The sequence below is a fragment of the Tachyglossus aculeatus genome, chromosome 7 (assembly GCF_015852505.1).
Source record: "Tachyglossus aculeatus isolate mTacAcu1 chromosome 7, mTacAcu1.pri, whole genome shotgun sequence".
Taxonomy (NCBI): Eukaryota; Metazoa; Chordata; class Mammalia; order Monotremata; family Tachyglossidae; genus Tachyglossus; species Tachyglossus aculeatus.
In genome coordinates, this window is record NC_052072.1 from 6,591,209 (window position 1) to 6,607,459 (window position 16,251).

The 16,251-nt window shown below is 44.6% G+C and overlaps 1 protein-coding gene across 3 annotated transcripts in view; it reads left to right on the forward strand.

Annotated features, from left to right (window-relative positions):
* STRADB (STE20 related adaptor beta) overlaps positions 1-16,251 on the forward strand; it is a 50,999-nt gene that overhangs the window by 241 nt on the left and 34,507 nt on the right. For all 3 annotated transcript variants that reach the window (XM_038749723.1, XM_038749724.1, XM_038749725.1), the window contains exons 2-3: positions 10,127-10,234; positions 12,607-12,690. In XM_038749723.1, coding sequence (XP_038605651.1) covers positions 10,223-10,234; positions 12,607-12,690 — 96 coding nt within the window. In that variant the 5' untranslated portion in view covers positions 10,127-10,222. The remainder of the gene's footprint in view (positions 1-10,126; positions 10,235-12,606; positions 12,691-16,251) is intronic.

The window sequence follows — 16,251 nt, forward strand, 5'->3', positions numbered from 1 at the left end:
GCGCCTGGGAGAGGACAGTCCGATGGGTACCGCCCCTCCGCTCCAGGTGTTTACAGTGTCACGGGGGAGGCGGACGCCACCGGGTTTAAAGAGCTGGGCGGCGGGGAGGCAGTGGGTTGGAAGAATGAGTCCGGCGGAGGGGTCGTGGTGGGGCCGAGAAGCCCCCGGTCAAATCCCTCCGCCCGCCCGGCGCTCGCTGAAGCGCATGCGCTCGCTGAAGCGCATGCGCCATGGCCACGCCCCGCTTTGAAGCGCGTACGCAGCCCCCCCCGAAGCGCATGCGCCACGGCTTCGCCCAGCTCTGAAGCGCATGCGCCACGGCCACGCACCACTCTGAAGCGCATACGGCCCCCCTGAAGCGCGTGCGCCGTGGCCACGCCCCGCTCTGAAGCGCATGCGCCCCGGCCACGCCCCTTGAAGCGCATGCGCCGCGACCACGCCCACTGAAGAACGCCTGCACCGACCACGCCCCCTGAAGCGCATGCGCCCCTACCACGCCCCCTGGGGGCGGGGCCAAGAACGGCGGGGAGCAGCGTGGCTCAGTGGCGAGAGCCCGGGCTTTGGAGTCAGAGGTCACGGGTTCGAATCCCGACTCCGCCACTTGTCAGCTGGGTGACTTGGGGCAAGTCACTTCACTTCTCTGGGCCTCAGTTCCCTCATCTGTAAAATGGGGATGAAGACTGTGAGTCCCAAGTGGGACAACCTCATCACCTTGTAACCTCCCCGGTGCTTAGAACAGTGCTTTGCACATAGTAAGCGCTTAATAAATACCATCATTATTATTCATTCAGTCAGTCATTTAGTCGTATTTATTGAGCGCATAACTGTGGGCAGAGCACTGTACTAAGCGCTTGGGAAGTCCAAGTCGGCAACATCTAGAGACGGTCCCTACCCAACAGCGGGCTCACCGTCTAGAAGGGGGAGACAGAGAACAAAACATATTAACAAAATAAAGTAAATAAGCACAAATAAAATAAATAGAGTAATAAACCTGTACAAATATATACATATGTACAGGTGCTGTGGGGAGGGGAAGGAGGTAAGGTGGGGGACAGGGAGGGGAAGGGAGGACAGGAAGGAGGGGGCTCAGTCTGGGAAGGCCTCCTTATTATTATTTTAATTAACAAATGCTATCATTATTATTATTATTGTTCTCTGTGCCTCAGTTACCTCATCTGTCAAATGGATATGAAGACTGAGTCCCCCGTGGGACAACCTGATCACCTTGTAACCTCCCCAGTGCTTAGAACGGTGCTTTGCACATAGTAAGCGTGTAATAAATGCCATCCTTATCATTATTATTATTAACAAATGCTATCATTATTATCATTATTATTCTCTGTGCCTCAGTTCCCTCATCTGGAAAATGGGGATGAAGACTGTGAGCCCCCCGTGGGACAACCTCATCACCTTGTAACCTCCCCAGCACTTAGAACTGTGCTTTGCACATATTAAGTGCAGTAATAAATGCCATCATTATTATTATTAACAAATGCTATCATTATCATTATTATTCTCTGTGCCTCAGTTCCCTCATCTGGAAAATGGGGATGAAGACTGAGTCCCAAGTGGGACAACCTGATCACTTTGTAACCTCCCTGGCGGTTAGAACAGTGCTTGGCACATAGTGAGCACTTAATAAATACCATCATTATTATTCTCTGTGCCTCAGTTCCCTCGTCTGTTAAATGGGGATGAAGACTGTGAGCCCCCCGTGGGACAACCTGATCACCTTGTTACCTCCCCAGTACTTAGAACGGTGCTTTGCACGTAGTAAGTGCTTAACGAATGCTATCGTTACTATTATTATTCTCTGTGCCTCAGTGACCTCATCTGTCAAATGGGGATGAAGACTGTGAGCCCCCCATGGGAAAATCTATTTACCATTCTATTTATTTTATTTTGTTAATATGTTTTGTTGTCCGTCTCCCCCTTCTAGACTGTGAGCCCGCTGTTACCATCATTATTATTATTAAGCACTTACTATGTGCCAAGCACTGTTCTAAGCGCTGGGGGCGGGGGAATACAAGGTGATCAGGTTGTCCCACTGCCATCATCAAATAGAATAGATATGTACAAGTACAATAAATAAATAGAGTAATAAATATGTACAGACATATATACATATATGCAGGTGCTGTGGGAAAGGGAAGGGGGTAAGATGGGGGGAATAAATATGTACAAATAAAATAAATAGAGCGTGTAAACCCGACTTCTTGTATTTTTAAATTGTGCTCATCCCCTTAGCTCTCCCAGTGGAGCCGTCAGTCGGTCAGTCAGTCGTATTTATCAAGCGGTTACTGTGTGCGGAGGACTGGTTACTCTATTTATTTATTACTCTATTTATTTATTAGTCTATTTATTTATTACTCTATTACTCTATTTATTTTACTAATATTACTCTATTTATTTATTTTACGTGTACATATCTATTCTATTTATTTTATTTTGTTAGTATGTTTGGTTTTGTTCTCTGTCTCCCCCCCCTTTTAGACTGTGAGCCCACTGTTGGGTAGGGACCGTCTCTCTATGTTGCCACCTTGTACTTCCCAAGCGCTTAGTGCAGTGCTCTGCACACAGTAAGCGCTCAATAAATACGATTGTTGATGATGATGATGAATAAACAGACACCTTTTCTGCCCACAAGGAGCCTACAGTCTAGAGGGGGGAGACAGGCATTCGCTCGTTCATTCAATCGGATTTATTGAGTGCTTACCATGTGCAGAGCACCGTACTAAGCGCTTGGGAAGTCCAAGTTGGATGGATTCTAATTCATCTAATTCACGCTCAATCAATCAATCGTATTTATTGAGCGCTTACTGTGGGCAGAGCACCGGACTAAGCGCTTGGGAAGTACAAGTTGGCAACAGGTCGTCTACTGCGTGACCTGCGTACAAGTTCCCAAGGATTTAATAGAAATAAATGAGGCTTACAGGTAACGAAGTCCTGGAATTAGGTCCGTCGCCTCGCGTTATCCCATCTTCGTCGCCGCAGCGTACAGGGAAACCGGAGATGAGAAGAGGAGAGTTTAAAATCCCGACGGAGAAGACGTGGGCCGTAGCAACGAGAGATAACAGAGTACAGGGAAGCCGGAGATGAGAAGGAAAGGTATTAAAACTCCGACGGAGAAGATGTAGCAGCGAGAGGCCAATTAGGAATGGGAGCGACTCCCGGCTCAGCTCTGTCTGCCAGGTGACCTTGGATAAGTCACTTCTCTGGGCCTCAGGGCCCTCCTCTGTCAAAGAGGGGACACGGACAGCGTGGCTCAGTGGAAAGAGTCCGGGCTTTGGAGTCAGAGGTCAAGGGTTCAAATCCCGGCTCTGCCAACTGTCAGCTGTGTGACTTTGGGCAAGTCACTTCACTTCTCTGTGCCTCAGTTCCCTCATCTGTAAAATGGGGATTAAAACTGTGAGCCCCCGGTGGGACAACCTGATCACCTTGTAACCTCCCCAGCGCTTAGAGCAGTGCTTTGCACATAGTAAGTGCTTAACAAATACTATTATTATTATTATTATTATTAATATTATGATTATTACGGACTGTGTCCGTCTTGCTTATCTTATATCTACCCCAGCACTCAGTACAGTGCCTGGCACACAGTAAGCGCTTGATAAATACCATTTTCAATAAAAAAGGCTTGGAGAAATGGGTGGTATCAGGAAGGATAAACCAAGAATGGAACCAGGTTCTTTAGGTAGCTGAGCAATCAGTAGTAGTAATAATAATAATAATAATAATGATGGTATTTGTTAAGCGCTTACTATGCTTAATATAAGTAAGTAATCAATTGTATTGAGCGCTTACTAGGTGCAGAGCACTGTACTAAGCACTTGGGAAGTACAAGTTGACTTGTAAGTATGCTTAGGAAGTATGCTGTTCTAAGAACAGCGCTTAGAACAGTGCTTTACACATAGTAAGCGCTTAATAAATGCCATTATTATGCTTACTACTAAGCACTTAACTATTTGCCGAACACTGTTCTAAGTGCTGGGCAGGATACAAGGTTATAATAATAATAATAGTGATGGCCAACTCTGTTATACTGGGCTCTCCCAAGTGCTTAGCATGGTGCTCCGCACACCCTAAGAGTTCAATAAATACCACCGATTGAGTGAATGAAGGGGGCGAAGGAAGAACAAGGATTCAACATGAAAGAAGCTCAATTATATTCGAATGAAATAGCTGAATGATTAGCTGGCTAAATAAGTATGCAAATAAAAATGCACATTCATTCATTCAATTGTATTTACTGAGCGCTTACTGTGTGCAGAGCACTGGACTAAGCGCTTGGGAAGTACAATGTCTACCAACTCTATTATACTGGGCTCTCCCAAGTGCTTAGTACAGTGCTCTGCACACCTTAAGCGTTCAATAAATACCACCAATTGATTGAATGAAGGGGGAGAAGGAAGAACAGGGATTCAACATGAAAGAAGCACAATTATATTCGAATGAAATAGCTGAATGATTAGCTGGCTAAATAAGTATGCAAATAAAAATGCACATATTCATTCATTCAATTGTATTTACGGAGCGCTTACTATGTGCAGAGCACTGGACTAAGCGCTTGAGAAGTACAATGTCTACCAACTCTGTTATACTGGGCTCTCCCAAGTGCTTAGTATAGTGCTCTGCACACCCTAAGTGTTCAATAAATACCATCGATTGATCGATTGAATGAAGGGGGAGAAGGAAGAACAAGGATTCAACATGAAACAAGCACAACTATATTCGAATGAAATAGCTGAGTGATTAGCTGGCTAAATATGCAAATAAAAATACACATTCATTCATTCAATCGTATTTACTGAGCGCTTACTGTGTGCAGAGCACTGGACTAAGCGCTTGGGAAGTACAATGTCTACCAACTCTATTATACTGGGCTCTCCCAAGTGCTTAGTACAGTGCTCTGCACACCTTAAGCGTTCAATAAATACCACCAATTGATTGAATGAAGGGGGAGAAGGAAGAACAGGGATTCAACATGAAAGAAGCACAATTATATTCGAATGAAATAGCTGAATGATTAGCTGGCTAAATAAGTATGCAAATAAAAATGCACATATTCATTCATTCAATTGTATTTACGGAGCGCTTACTATGTGCAGAGCACTGGACTAAGCGCTTGAGAAGTACAATGTCTACCAACTCTGTTATACTGGGCTCTCCCAAGTGCTTAGTATAGTGCTCTGCACACCCTAAGTGTTCAATAAATACCATCGATTGATCGATTGAATGAAGGGGGAGAAGGAAGAACAAGGATTCAACATGAAACAAGCACAACTATATTCGAATGAAATAGCTGAGTGATTAGCTGGCTAAATATGCAAATAAAAATACACATTCATTCATTCAATCGTATTTACTGAGCGCTTACTGTGTGCAGAGCACTGGATTAAGCGCTTGGGAGACGACAAATCGGCAACATCTAGAGACGGTCCCTACCCAACAGCGGGCTCAGTCTAGAAGGGGGAAACAGGGAACAAAATAAAACAAGTAGATATACATAAGTGAAGATGGGAATAAAATATTCACACTTAAGGGAGGGTCCCGAGCCCACTGGGATATTGTGAATCACTCAAGGAAAGCCAGAGGTCATGGGTTCAAATCCCAGCTCCGCCAATTGTCAGCTGTGTGACTTTGGGCAAGTCACTTCACTTCTCTGGGCCTCAGTTCCCTCATCTGTCAAATGGGGATGAAGACTGGAAGCCCCCCGTGGGACAAACTGACCACCTTGTAACCTCCCCAGCGCGTAGAACAGTGATTTGCACATAGTAAGCGCTTAATAAATGCTGTTATTTTTATTATTGCTGGAGGAGGTGAACAGTGCTCTGCACACAGTAAGCGCTCAATAAATACGATAGAATAAATGCGCTTTTAGGAGGGCTTTGGAGGTGGGAATACTTGAAGTCTGGTGGATTTCCTTCTACCGATAATGTAACGTAGGGTCCGTGTTTCCCACTGGAGTCTTGAGATCCTCAAAGGCCGGGATCATCTACTAGCTCAATTGCATTTTCCCAAGCACTTAGTACAGTGTTCCGCACACAGTAGACGCTCGGTAAATATCATCAAGCAAATGAAAGTTTGTCTCCATTATCGCCTCTCCCGTTGTTTGCTGGTTTTAGGTCCATGAACCCTTCAGGGCTTGCTGCGTTTGTTAATAATAATAATAATAATAATAATAATAATGGCATTTATTAAGCGCTTACTATGTGCAAAGCACTGTTCTAAGCGCTGGGGAGGTTACAAGGTGATCAAGTTGTCCCATGGGGGGCTCACAGTCTTAATCCCCCATTTTACAGGTGAGGTGACTGAAGCACAGAGAAGTTAAGTGACTTGTCCACTGTTGCTTTTAGACTGTGACTTGCTTTTAGACTGGTTTTAGACCTGCTTTTAGACTGTGAGCCCACTGTTGGGTAGGGACTGTCTCTATATGTTGCCAACTTGTACTTCCCAAGCGCTTAGTACAGTGCTCTGCACAAAGTGCACAATAAATATGATTGATTGATTGGCCAAAGTCACACAGCTGACAATTGGCAGAGCCGGGATTTGAACCCATGACCTCTGACTCCAAAGCCCGCACTCTTTCCACTGAGCCGCGCTGCTTCTCTTTTGTGTTTTATAGCCTCCTATCTCTAGATTTTCTAAATAATTTCTTCCCAAAAATTTATGATTCGGTACTCAGTGGACTGCCGGTGTGAGTTTTGTATTTTCCCCCATTCCAACTAGTCAGATCCTTAGTAGGAGAAATGAATACAACCAACTCTGCCGTATTAAATGTTGGCATTATTCAAGTCTTTTTCCACTGCTTTGTTTTGCGTGCTAGACACTTGTTTTGACTTGTGCATTTGTGGCTGAGTGAATCATATTTGTTTAATAATAATAATAATAATAATGGCATTTATTAAGCGCTTACTATGTGCAAAGCACTGTTCTAAGCGCTGGGGAGGTTACAAGGTGATCAAGTTGTCCCACGGGGGGCTCACAGTCTTAATCCCCCATTTTACAGATGAGGGAACTGAGGCACAGAGAAGTTAAGCGACTTGCCCAAAGTCACACAGCTGACAATTGGCGGAGCCGGGATTTGAACCCATGACCTCTGACTCCAAAGCCCGCACTCTTTCCACTGAGCCGCACTGCTTCTCTATTGTGTTTTATAGCCTCCTATGTCTAGATTTTCTAAATAAATTATTCCCGAAAATTTAGGATTCGGTACTCAGTTGACTGCCGGTGTGAGCGCTTAGTACAGTGCTCTGCACACAGTAAGCGCTCAATAAAAACGATTGATGATGAGTTTTGTATTTTCCCCCATTCCAACTAGTCAGATCCTTAGTGGGAGAAATGAATACAACCAACTCTGCCGTATTAAATGTTGGCATTATTCAAGTCTTTTTCCGCTGCTCTGTTTTGCGTGCTAAACACTTGTTTTGACTTGTGCATTTGTGGCTGAGTGAATCATATTTGTTTAATAATAATAATAATAATGGCATTTATTAAGCGCTTCCTATGTGCAAAGCACTGTTCTAAGCGCTGGGGAGGTTACAAGGTGATCAAGTTGCCCCATGGGGGGCTCACAGTCTTAATCCCCCATTTTACAGATGAGGTAACTGAGGCACAGAGAAGTTAAGCGCCTTGCCCAAAGTCACACAGCTGACAATTGGCGTAGCCGGGATTTGAACCCATGACCTCTGACTCCAAAGCCCGCACTCTTTCCACTGAGCCGCGCTGCTTCTCTATTGTGTTTTATAGCCTCCCATGTCTAGATTTTCTAAATAAATTCTTCCCGAAAATTTAGGATTCGGTACTCAGTTGACTACTGGTGTGAGTTTTGTATTTTCCCCCATTCCAACTAGTCAGATCCTTAGTGGGAGAAATGAATACAACCAACTCTGCCGAATTAAATGTTGGCATTATTCAAGTCTTTTTCCCGCTGCTCTGTTTTGCGTGCTGAACACTTGTTTTGACTTGTGCATTTGTGGCTGAGTGAATCATATTTGTTTAATAATAATAATAATAATGGCATTTATTAAGTGCTTTCTATGTGCAAAGCACCGTTCTAAGCGCTGGGGAGGTTACGAGGTGATCAGGTTGTCCCACAGGGGATCAGCAGCATGATCTATTTATTTATTTATTTTACTTGTACATATGTATTCTTTTTATTTTATTTTGTTAATACGTTTCGTTCTGTTCTCTGTCTCCCCCTTCCAGACTGTGAGCCCACTGTTGGGTAGGGACCGTCTCTAGATGTTGCCAACTTGCACTTCCCAAGCGCTTAGTCCAGTGCTCTGCGCACAGTAAGTGCTCAATAAATACGATTGATTGATTGATTGATTTTGTAATAATAATAATAATTCATTAAGCACTTACAGCCGTGTGACTTTGGGCAAGTCACTTAACTTCTCTGTGCCTCAGTTACCTCATCTATAAAATGGGGATGAAGACTGTGAGTCCCACGTGGGAGAACCTGATCACCTTGTAACCTCCCCAGCACTTAGAACCGTGCTTTGCACATAGCAAGCGCTTAATAAATGCCATTATTATTATTATTATTATTATTGTTATTATTATTGTTATTATTATTATTATTACTAAGCACTGGAATAGATACAAGCCAACTGGGTTTCTAGACTGTGAGCCCGCTATTGGGTAGGGGCTGTCTCTATGTGTTGCCGACTTGTACTTCCCAAGCGCTTAGTACAGTGCTCTGCACACAGTAAGCGCTCAATAAATACGATTGATTGATTGATTGGACACAGTCCACGTCCCACATGGGGCTCACAGCCTTAATCCCCGTTTTGCAGATAAGGTAACGGAGGCCCAGAGAAGTGAAGTGACTTCATTCATTCGATCGTATTTATTGAGCGCTTACTGTGTGCAGAGCACTGTACTAAGCGCTTGGGAAGTCCAAGTTGGCAACATAGAGAGACGGTCCCTACCCAACAGCGGGCTCACAGTCTAGAAGGGGGAGACAGACAACAAAACAAACAAGATTTCTCCCACATGAGGCAAGACTGGACCATGATCGGCAGAACAGATGCTAATTAATTAGGACCAAAAGTTCCCACACACTCTGGATTGGGCGCGGGTTGTCATCCAAACTGAGGTAGCATGAGGGAGATTGAATGAATGAACTTGACAAGTACCCTACTTATAAATGTTTGTGCATATTTATTACTCTATTTGTTTATTTTACTTGTACATAGCTATTCTATTTATTTTATTTTGTTAGTATGTTTGGTTTTGTTCTCTGTCTCCCCCTTCTAGACTGTGAGCCCACTGTTGGGTTGGGACCGTCTCTATATGTTGCCAACTTGCACTTCCCAAGCGCTTAGTCCAGTGCTCTGCACACGGTAAGCGCTCAATAAATACGATTGATTATTAGCAGCTAGTATCTATAAGCTAATTACAACCAAATTATTATTCATTCATTCATTCATTGAATCGTATTTATTGAGCGCTTACTGTGTGCAGAGCACTGGACTAAGCGCTTGGGAAGTCCAAGTCGGCAACATCTAGAGACGGTCCCCACCCAACAGCGGGCTCACAGTCTAGAAGGGGGAGACAGACAACAAAACAAAACATATTAACAAAATAAAATAAATAGAATTGTAAATAGTGACCTGCCTGAGTTCACACAGCAGACAGGTCACGGAGCCGGCACTAGAACTCAGGTCCTTCTGCTTCCCGGGCCCGCGCTCTGTCCATCAGAAGCAGCGTGGCTCAGTGGAAAGAGCCCGGGCTTTGGAGTCAGTGGTCGTGGGTTCAAATCCCGGCTCTGCCAGTTGTCAGCTGTGTGACCTTGGGCAAGTCACTTCACTTCTCTGGGCCTCAGTTCCCTCATCTGGAAAATGGGGATGAAGACTGTGAGCCCCCCGTGGGACAACCTGATCACCTCGTAACCAGCGCTTAGAACAGTGCTTTGCACATAGTAAGCGCTTAATAAATGCTATTATTATAATAATAATAATTATAATTATTATTATTATCAGGTCACGCTGCTTCTCTGCTTCGTGCCACTGAAGAAGAGTTGGATCTAGCCGGAAAACTTCTTTCCGAGATGCCGGAGGGGGGGGGTTCGGCGCTCATCGCAGCAAAGCAGCTCGTTCTCCTTGTTTTGTCCCAACAGCAGATCCGCGTTCCTTGAGGAAGAAAAGATGAAACTGAAACCTTTGGCCTGTGGCTAGATGGGTTTGCGGAACTCTTTCCAAGTACAAGCGAGTCCATGTCTTTTTTGGTAAGCTTTTATTTAGGGGGATGATATTTTGTAATGATAATAATAGTCACTATACTTAATATTATATAATTATTATAGTTTTGTTAATCATCATCAATCGTATTTATTGAGCGCTTACTGTGTGCAGAGCACTGGAGTAAGCACTTGGGAAGTACAAGTTGGCAACATATAGAGACGGTCCCTACCCAACAGTGGGCTCACAGTCTAAAATTGATTTGTTAATCAAATCAATCAATCAGTTGTATTTATTGAGCGCTTACTGTGTGCAGAGCACTGTACTAAATAATAATAATAATAATGATGGCATTTGTTAAGTGCTTACTATGTACACTGTTCTAAGCACTGAACACTTGGGAAGTCCAAGTTGGCAACATATAGAGACGGTCCCTACCCAACAGTGGGCTCACAGTCTAGAAGGGGGAGACAGAGAACAAAACCAAACATACTAACAAAATAAAACAAATAGAATAGATATGCACAAATAAAACAAATAAATAAATAACTAGAGTAATAAATATGTACAAACATATATACATATATACAGGTGCTGGTCCCATACAGAACAATCCATTAGTGGTATTTATTGAGCACTTACTGTGTGCGGAGCACTATACCGAGCGGTCGAGAGAGTCTCATGCGACGGAATTTTTTATGATATTTGTTAACAAAATAAAATAAATAGAACAGATATGTACAAGTAAAATAAATAGAGTAATAAATATGTACAAACATATATACATATATATGAATGTTAAGCATTCATTCATTCAATCACATTTATTGAGCGCTTCCTGTGCGTCAAGCACTGTACTAAGAGTTTGGGAGAGTACAATATAACACACAGACACACCTGCCCACAACAAGCTGGCACTTACTACGTGCCAGGCACTGTACTAAGCGCAGGAGTAGAGTCAAATTGGGCCGGACACAGTCCCTGCCCCACGTGGGGCTCACGGTCTTAATCCCCATTTTACAGATGAGGGAACCGAGCCTCAGAAAAGTGAAGTGACTTGCCCAGGGTCACATAGCAGACAAGTGGCGGAGCCGGGATGAGAACCCAGGTCATTCATTCATTCATTCATTCATTCAGTCGTATTTATTGAGCGCTTACTATGTGCAGAGCGCTGTACTAAGCGCTTGGGAAGTACAAGTTGACATCATACAGTCAGATCCTTCTGACTCACATGCCTGGGCTCTTTCCACGTGAGATTCCCTGTAATTCTAGGAACACAGATCCTATCAATCGATCAATGAATTGAGTTTATTGGGTGCTTACTGTGTGCAGAGCACTGTACTAGTATCTGAGGGAGTACATTATAACAGAGATGGTAGCCACGTTCCCTGCTCGCAAGGAGCTTACGGAACTAGACGGGGGGAGACCGACATTGATTTATTATTATTATTATTATTATTATTATTATTATATGAATAAATAAATTCAGGATCTGCACATAAGTGCTGTGAAGCTGAGGGAAGGGATAATAAAGGGTGCAAATCAAAGCGCCAAGACGATACGGAAGGGAGTTGGGAGAAGAAGAAAGGAGGGCTTAGCCAGGGAAGGCCTCTTGGGAAAGAAAAAGAAAAAAAGAAAATAATAGCATTTAAGCGCTTACTATGTGCAAAGCACTGTTCTAAGCGCTGGGGGGGATACAAGGTGATCAGGTTGTCCCACGGGGGGCTCACAGTCGTCATCCCCGTTTTACAGATGAGGGAACTGAGGCTCAGAGAAGTGAAGCGACTTGCCCAAGGTCACACAGCAGACGTGTGGCGGAGCCGGGATTCGAACCCATGTCCTCTGACTGCAAAGCCCGGGCCCATTCCACTGAGCCACGCTGCTTCTCGGAGGAGTCATGTCCCTGTCTATAACTTTATTTCTTGAGCCCACTGTTGGGTAGGGACTGTCTCTATATGTTGCCAATTTGTACTTCCCAAGCGCTTAGTACAGTGCTCTGCACATAGTAAGCGCTCAATAAATATGATTGATGATGATGATGTCTGTCTCCCCCCGCCACCATGGACTGTAAGTTCATCGCGTGTAGTGAAGTCACTGTTAATTGTTGTACTGTTCTTTCCCATGCGCTTAGTACAGCGCACAGTAAACGCTCAATAAATACAACTGAACGACTGAGAGCCCAATGTTGGGTAGGGACTGTCTCTATATGTTGCCAATTTGTACTTCCCAAGCGCTTAATACAGTGCTCTGCACACAGTAAGCGCTCAATAAATACGATTGATGATGATGATGAATGAAAGTAAGGCTTTGAAGGTAGGGAGAGTGAGCGTCCGTCCGATAAGGAGAGGGAGGGCACTGCGGGCACTAGATCCCGGGATTGTAAACGTAAGCACTTATCCCTGCTCCTTGGGACTTCCAGGATTGTTTCTGCACCCCACGGACACAAGTGGAATCGATCGGAGCCGAAAAGGAGCCCGAGCCCAGCGGCATCCATCAGTACTGGGTAAGGGAAGCGCGTCTGTCGGGGACGTTCCCCGTCTGCCAGTGGATAGGTACTCGGGATCGGAAAATCCCGTTTTCCCCGGGGTCGGGGAAGGAAATACCTTGGCTGCTGAGTGTTGCCACTTAATTCTGGAGGCTCTCTTCCTTCTCCCGCGAGAGGCCTGCTCTTGGAAGTTTCACTCTTCCGTGGGATTCGAGGGCGTGAAGGGTGGATCTCTCCGAAGGCCGTGGAGAGAAGGAGAATGTGGAGAAGGGAACGTGTTCCCAATCTCTTGGATGACTCGTTAATCAATCAATCAATCAATCAATCAATCGTATTTATTGAGCGCTTACTATGTGCAGAGCACTGTACTAAGCGCTTGGGAAGTACAAATTGGCAACACATAGAGACATTCCCTACCCAACAGTGGGCTCACAGTCTAAAAGGGGGAGACAGAGAACAGAACCAAACATACCAACAAAATAAAATAAATAGGATAGAAATGTACAAGTAAAATAAATAAATAAATAAATAAATAGAGTAATAAATATGTACAACCATATATACATATATACAGGTGCTGTGGGGAAGGGAAGGAGGTAAGATGGGGGGGTTGGAGAGGGACGAGGGGGAGAGGAAGGAAGGGGCTCAGTCTGGGAAGGCCTCCTGGAGGAGGTGAGCTCTCAGCAGGGCCTTGAAGGGAGGAAGAGAGCGAGCTTGGCGGATGGGCAGAGGGATTGGGGGCATTCCAGGCCCGGGGGAGGACGGGGGCCGGGGGTCGACGGCGGGACAGGCGAGAACGAGGTACGGTGAGGAGATTAGCGGTGGAGGAGCGGAGGGTGCGGGCTGGGCAGGAGAAGGAGAGAAGGGAGGTGAGGTAGGAGGGGGCGAGGTGATGGACAGCCTTGAAGCCCAGGGTGAGGAGTTTCTGCCTGATGCGCAGATTGATTGGTACGTTAAATCAACCAATCGTATTTATTGAGCGCTTACTGTGTGCAGAGCACTGGACTAAGCACTTGGGAAGGACAAGATGGCAACATATACAGGCAGTCCCTACCCGAAAGTGGGCTCATAGTCTAGAAGGGGGAGGCAGAGAACAAAACGTATTAACAAGATAAAATAAATAGAATAGATATGTACAAGTAAAATAGATAGGTAATGCTGCTGATCAATCAATCAATCGTATTTACTGAGCGCTTCCTGTGTGCAGAGCACTGTACTAAGCGCTTGGGAAGCACAAGTTGGCAACGTATTTATAAAGCAGGAGGGAGGTTGAAACTCTTGGCTACCTTTGGGGTTTTTGGATTATCTGGGAATTACGGTGACCTCAGTGTCCCCAGATAAGTAACTGTATGAAGAACAGCCTGGTCCCATACAGAGCACTCCATTAGTGGTATTTATTGAGCACTGACTGTGGGCGGAGCACTATACCGAGCGGTCGGGAGAGTCCCATGCGACATAATTTTTTATGATATTTGTTAAGCACTTAGTGTGCGCTGTACTAAGCACTGGGGTAGACACAGGGTAATCAGGTTGGATGCAGTCTGTGTTCCCCATGGGGCGCACGGTCTTAATCTGCAAAGAATCAATCAATCAATCATATTTATTGAGCGCTTACTGTGTGCAGAGCACTGTACTAAGCGCTTGGGAAGTCCAAGTTGGCAACATATAGAGACGGTCCCTACCCAACAATGGGCTCACAGTCTAAAAGGGGGAGACAGAGAACAGAACCAAACATACTAACAAAATAAAATAAATAGAATAGATATGTACAAGCAAAATAAATAAATAAATAGAGTAATAAATATGTACAAACATATATACATATATACAGGCTTGGGAAGTACAAGGTGGCAACATATAGAGACAGTCCCTACCCAACAGTGGGCTCACAGTCTAGAAGCAGCGTGTCTTGGTGGAAAGAGCACTGGCTTGGGAGTCAGAGGTCATGAGTTCTAATCCCGCCTCCGCCACTTGTCAGCTGTGTGACTTCGGGCGAGTCACTTCACTTCTCTGTGCCTCAGTTACGTCCTCTGTAAAATGGGGATTAAGACTGTGAGCCCCACGTGGGACAACGGGATTAACTTGTATCTACCCCAGTGCTTAGAACAACGCTTGGCACATAGTAAGTGCTTAACAAAAACCATCATCGTTATTATTATTATTAATCCCCGTTTTCCCGAGGAGGTTACCGAGGCCCAGAGAATTGAAGTGACTTGTCCAAGGTCACCCAGCAGATAAATGGCCGCGCCGGGATTAGAAACCAGGTCCTTCTGACTCTCAGGCCCGGACTCTATAATAATAATAATAACGGCATTTATTAAGCGCTTACTATGTGCAAAGCACTGTTCTAAGCGCTGGTTACGAGGTGATCAGGTTGTCCCACGGGGGGCTCACGGTCTTCATCCCCATTTTCCAGGTGAGGGAACTGAGGCCCAGAGAAGTGAAGTGACTTGCCCCAAGTCACCCAGCTGACAAGTGGCGGAGTCGGGATTTGAACCCACGACCTCTGACTCCAAAGCCCGGGCTCTTTCCGCTGAGCCACGCTGCTTCTCCTATCCACTAGGCCTCGCCGCTTCTCTACTGCTACTACAGATGGTTGAAGACAAATGCCTCTAAATATATCAACAGTAGAGACCTCACACCTCTCAGAGTCGCACCTGGAGAGTTTCCAGTCCTCTACCAGTCTCAGCTACGGGAGGGAGAGTGAAGCAAAGGCCTACCCATTCCATTCCTAATAATAATAATAATAATAATAATAATAATAATAATGGCATTTATTAAGCGCTTACTATGTGCAAAGCACTGTTCTAAGCGCTGGGGAGGTTACAAGGTGATCAGGTTAAATGGGGATGAAGACTGTGAGCCCCTCGTGGGACAACCTGATTACCTTGTATCTACCCCAGCGCTTAGAACAGGGCTTGGCACTTAGTAAGCGCTAAACAAATCCCAACATTATTATTATTATTATTATTGTAGCCTCCCCAGCGCTTCGAACAGTGCTTGGCACATAGTAAGCGCTTAACAAATACCAACATTATTATTATTATTGTAGCCTCCCCAGCGCTTAGAACAGTGCTTTGCACATAGTAAGCGCTTAACAAATACCAACATTATTATTATTATTATTATTATTATTATTATTATTATTGTAGCCTCCCCAGCGCTTAGAACAGGGCTTGGCACATAGTAAGCGCTTAACAAATACCAACATTATTATTATTATTGTAGCCTCCCCAGCGCTTAGAACAGTGCTTGGCACATAGTAAGCGCTTAACAAATACCAACATTATTAGTAAGCGCTTAACAAATACCAACATTATTATTATTATTGTAGCCTCCCCAGCGCTTAGAACAGTGCTTTGCACATAGTAAGCGCTTAACAAATACCAACACTATTATTATTATTATTATTATTATTATTATTGTAGCCTCCCCAGCGCTTAGAACAGTGCTTTGCACATAGTAAGCGCTTAACAAATACCAACATTATTATTATTATTGTAGCCTCCCCAGCGCTTAGAACAGTGCCTTGCACATAGTAAGCGCTTAACAAATACCAACATTATTATTATTATCAGG